This window comes from Phaethon lepturus, unplaced genomic scaffold, assembly GCF_000687285.1.
Source record: "Phaethon lepturus isolate BGI_N335 unplaced genomic scaffold, ASM68728v1 scaffold34015, whole genome shotgun sequence".
NCBI lineage: Eukaryota > Metazoa > Chordata > Aves > Phaethontiformes > Phaethontidae > Phaethon > Phaethon lepturus.
This window is the reverse complement of record NW_010543162.1, coordinates 1998-5996: the sequence shown is the minus strand read 5'-3', so window position 1 is coordinate 5996 and position 3999 is coordinate 1998. Positions and strand designations below refer to the sequence as shown.

Here is a 3999-nt window from a genome sequence, read left to right as displayed (position 1 = left end):
CAGGGGGAACACGGGGCCGGTCCCTGGGTCAGCTGTTTAACGTCTCCGTGCTGCGGGGTTTAGGTGGACCGACTACGTCCCACTGGGCAGGAGAATGCCGGGCACCCGCTTCATCGCCTTCAAGGTCCCCCTGAAGAAGGTAAGCACCCGGCGGTGCCTTGGGCCTGTTTGGGATAGAAAGCAGCTGTGGGAAGATATCGGTCTGTGGAGGATTCCTTCCAAAAAACGGGAAAGAGCGTCAGCAGGTCATTTTGTTGTTTATTTTTGGAAGTGCGTTGTAGCCCGAGGGAGGGAGGAGCACAGTGCGGTCACTGGTGTTTGAGCGGTCAGAGCGTGTGATGGGATTCATGGTGTTCATGTTATGGAGGTGGCCAGGAACCACTTCTGGGGGTTGTTGGCAGCTTTCTGGATGTTGACAGCACCACCCAGGCACCCCAGATACAAGGCAGTCTGCTCGGGCTGGCTCTGTTAGGGCAGGAGGGATGCTGTGGGCAGCACCTGCCAGAGCTGCCAGGTGCCTGGAGGCCGTGCAGCCCCATGAATGTGGTGCCAGCGCTGAGTTTCAGGAGTGGAGGCTGTGAGGGGTCGGTGTGGCAGCATTGCTGGTGTGTGAGGGGTCGGTGTGGCAGCGTTGCTGGTGTGTGAACTGCCTGCCCTGCTGTGCCTGGAGGTCCCTGCCAGTGTATGCTAGGGTAAGCTATGCTCCAGAGTGGTTTGGGCACAGCATTTACACCTAAAGTCACTGTGGGTCATGTCTGTGGGGCTTGCGGAGCTCTTGTTGGGGAGCACTGCTGTTCGCTCACCTCCATTTGAGCTGAAAACCTATTTTATAGCTTTCATCAAATGAAAACTTCCATTGTTGGGTCTGTTTGTCACGCTGCAGTGTTTTACCACAGTATATAGGCTCTAGTCAGTCCTGGAAACCTTCAGCTGAACAATCCCAAAGAAGTGAGGGCCTGAGCACATTCTGATTTGGCTCAGTGTAATTTGGGTGTCAGTCTGTATCTGCCTTTGCTCATTGCCTGCATCTTTCTCTTTTAAGGGATGATCTTTGAGAGGTTCTGCAGCATGAATCTCTTCCCACCAGTTGCAGTGCACCCAAGTTTAATGTCTGCTCTTAAACATTATGTCTCCTCAGAGCTTTGATCAGAACCTTCATCCAGAGGAGAGATTTTCGCCTCGTGACCTCATTAAGAAAATCAAAGAACAGAAGGAAGAACTGGGCCTGATCATTGACCTGACGTACACAACTCGCTACTACAGGCCAGAGGTCAGTCTTGGTCTTACTGTCAGGGAAATGAAGCTCTGTGTAAGCCCTGATACTGCTGATAAAGTGGAAGATGTTTCCTACAAGAAGATAACTTTAAAGAGTGTGAGGCACTCAAGTCCTCTGGCAAGGGGGATGAATTGAAGCATTGTAGGCCTATCGGGATGGGGTCTTTGTTTTCAATCAAGTACAGGTCTGGGGTCTTTAACCCGCACCGTGCAGATCCTCTTCGTACCAACCAGCACAAGTTTTGGGATACCCTAAAGCTTGTTGTTATAGGCTGTCCTGAATGAAGAGCTGATTAAAACCAGCTTTGGCTTGTGGTATCAAACGTGTGGATAATTGCTTGGAAAGGTGTTCCAGCCTCTGCATGTGCTTCATCTTCCCCAGGGAGGAAAGAGCAAAGGCATGGGAAATAAAAATGCAATCAGGCTACTCTGGAATATTGGTACTATTTCAAGGGAGTGAAGCAGAAGTTTTCTTGCCTAAAACTGTGTTTCTGCTCTTTTGGGCTTAGTTGAAAAGCTTGGCTTTTTCTGGCTTATGGTCTATGGTTCTCTAATTTATAAGAATCCTTGTGATTTTTCTGGAAATTATTGACTTTCTTGTAGGAGCTCCCAGCCACACTCTGCTACTCAAAGATCATGACAATGGGACATGAAATACCAAACAGGCACACCATTTTTCAATTCAAATGTGTTGTAAAAAAGTTTTTGAGAGACAACAAAGACAATGGTAAGTGTGGGTTTCCCTTCCGTTGCTGTTGTTGGGAAGGGCACTGCAGACTTGGAGGCCAGTGATGAACAGCATTGATTTCTTTTCCTTCTCTTGGCATGTGAATGTCAAGGCACTAAGATCAGTTTGTTATGGTAAAGGAATTCATACTGGCTTTTTGATAACTTGGCAATGAGTCAAGCTTTAATTGAGTTTGAGACTCCATCCCTAGGCTGACTGTAAATACTGGTCGCTTTTTGGTAGCGGTGTAAGCAGCAAGCTGTTAGTGCCCAGGAAATGTGAGACAGTTTTTTGTGGGGCTTTTAACTATGTCTTCCCTGCAGTGAGCTGTGGCCATGCAGATGAGCTCACAGAATTAAATGAGCTAATGAGCTGAATTGGTGGTGCTAATTAGACATAAATATGGTGATGTTGCGTGGTCATTTCTGTTTATGCTGGTGTCACTGTTGGAGGACAAATGCAAATGGGCTTGCTCTGGTTGGGTTTTGGAGAAAGAGTGCTTAAATATAACGTGGTTATTGTGTGTTACAGATAAACTCATCGGAGTTCATTGCACGCATGGCTTAAACAGAACTGGGTATCTGGTTTGTAGGTGAGTTGTCCTTAGTCAAACTGAGTTAAGTGGTGGCATTGCCAGTTTCTTGTTGCTCCAGGAGGGAGTAGTGTTGCAGCAGAAAAACAAGAGTCAAGTGACCTGCATAGTCCCAGACTTGCAAGGATTTAAAGCTTTTGAGCTTCAAGAAGGTTGTTGTTGGGGGAGCACTTTTTATCCCCGATTTCAGCAGACCAAATGCCAATACTCCATTCTGGTGTGTAAACAGAAGCTCTAAAAACTTCCCAGTTATTCTTTCTTTTTGAATCATCATTAACCTGTCAATGTTTCCATAGTTAATTGTGTAATTAGAGCTTTCTTACTGATCTGTTCAGGTACCTGATTGATGTTGAAGGCATGGAGCCAAACACTGCAATAGAGTGTATGTACACATATGTTCTTCTTGTTCGGATGCAAAATGTTTATCGTGGGCTTGTGGTTTTAGATTTTTCAGTGGCCAAAAGGTTTGGGCTAGCTCCAGGGAGGCAACTGTGTTTTAGCTGTATGTGTATGTGTGTTTTCCTGTTGTGTAGAACAGGAGCTGGAGGAGGGGAGGTGTTGGGAGTTCTTTGAGGTAATTGGAAAGAAGGAATTAAGTTTATGGCCCATCTGTGGAGCTAACCAGGGTTGAGTGAATGTGGGGGGCACTGAGCGCAAGTCGGATAGTGCTGCGCTGCAGCTCTGCCTGCGTGTCTGTCTTGTCACAGGCTGTCGTATGAAGGGTGGTACGCTGAGTGGAATCACCCTATGTGAGCAGAGTGTGGAAGTATTGGTTGAAGGGGTTAAAATCCTTCTAAAGGGTTTTAAGTGTTCTGCAGCCCCAAAGATGACTCGTACAGAGCGTTGTTGTAACTTGGATCTGTCTCTCGCCAGTGTTCAACAGGGCTCGAGGGCATCCTATAGAGAGAACCAACTATATCGAAGATCTTCAGAAGAGATCTGTAAAAAAGTAAGTCTTTTTGTGTGCATGAGCAAGTGCATGTGCCCAGGGACAGCTGCTGTCGAGCAACAGATGTTAAATGTGACTAGCTCCTAGGAAGGGAGATGGAATGGAAGGAATGAGTAAGGAGGAAGGTGGGCAGTTGGGTTTAAAAGATCTCCACAGGCCTGCTGCCCTTCCTTATTTCAGGGAGCAGTGATGCAAAGGGATGGGGTTTTTAAGTGTAAAAGAGCTGTTGTGATCACTTGGTGAATAGTTTGTGGACACAGTCAAGGCATACAGAATTCTTTTTAAGGAGCTGTGAACTACAGAATTTGGGCTTGGGCCCCTTCAGAGAAAAAGCCAGTGCTACACCAAATACTAAAAAGCAGACAGCGAAACCTCATCCACAGTGTTCGGACCAATCCCCCTTAGCGGTGCCCAGGTAGGCTTTTGCTTCTTGCCTCTGTTCGTGCTGTACAGCTG

At 47.1% G+C, this 3999-nt stretch overlaps 1 protein-coding gene across 1 annotated transcript; it reads left to right on the top strand.

Annotated features, from left to right (window-relative positions):
* The first annotated feature begins 41 nt into the window (after positions 1-41).
* On the top strand, positions 42-3542 carry LOC104621723 (RNA/RNP complex-1-interacting phosphatase-like). Its single transcript, XM_010288271.1, has 6 exons — positions 42-139; positions 1139-1270; positions 1879-2002; positions 2534-2594; positions 2930-2990; positions 3468-3542. Exons 1-6 carry the CDS (start codon positions 95-97, stop codon positions 3495-3497), a joined length of 453 nt encoding a protein of 150 aa, XP_010286573.1. The 5' UTR covers positions 42-94; the 3' UTR covers positions 3498-3542.
* Positions 3543-3999: the final 457 nt, after the last annotated feature.

Excerpts from the sequence above, each read along its gene's own strand:
- LOC104621723 (XM_010288271.1), top strand. The coding sequence starts at position 95 with ATGCCGGGCACCCGCTTCATCGCCTTCAAGGTCCCCCTGAAGAAG. Across the intron at positions 140-1,138 it reads TCAAGGTCCCCCTGAAGAAG|AGCTTTGATCAGAACCTTCA; the intron begins GTAAGCACCCGG and ends ATGTCTCCTCAG. Across the intron at positions 2,595-2,929 it reads ACTGGGTATCTGGTTTGTAG|GTACCTGATTGATGTTGAAG; the intron begins GTGAGTTGTCCT and ends TGATCTGTTCAG.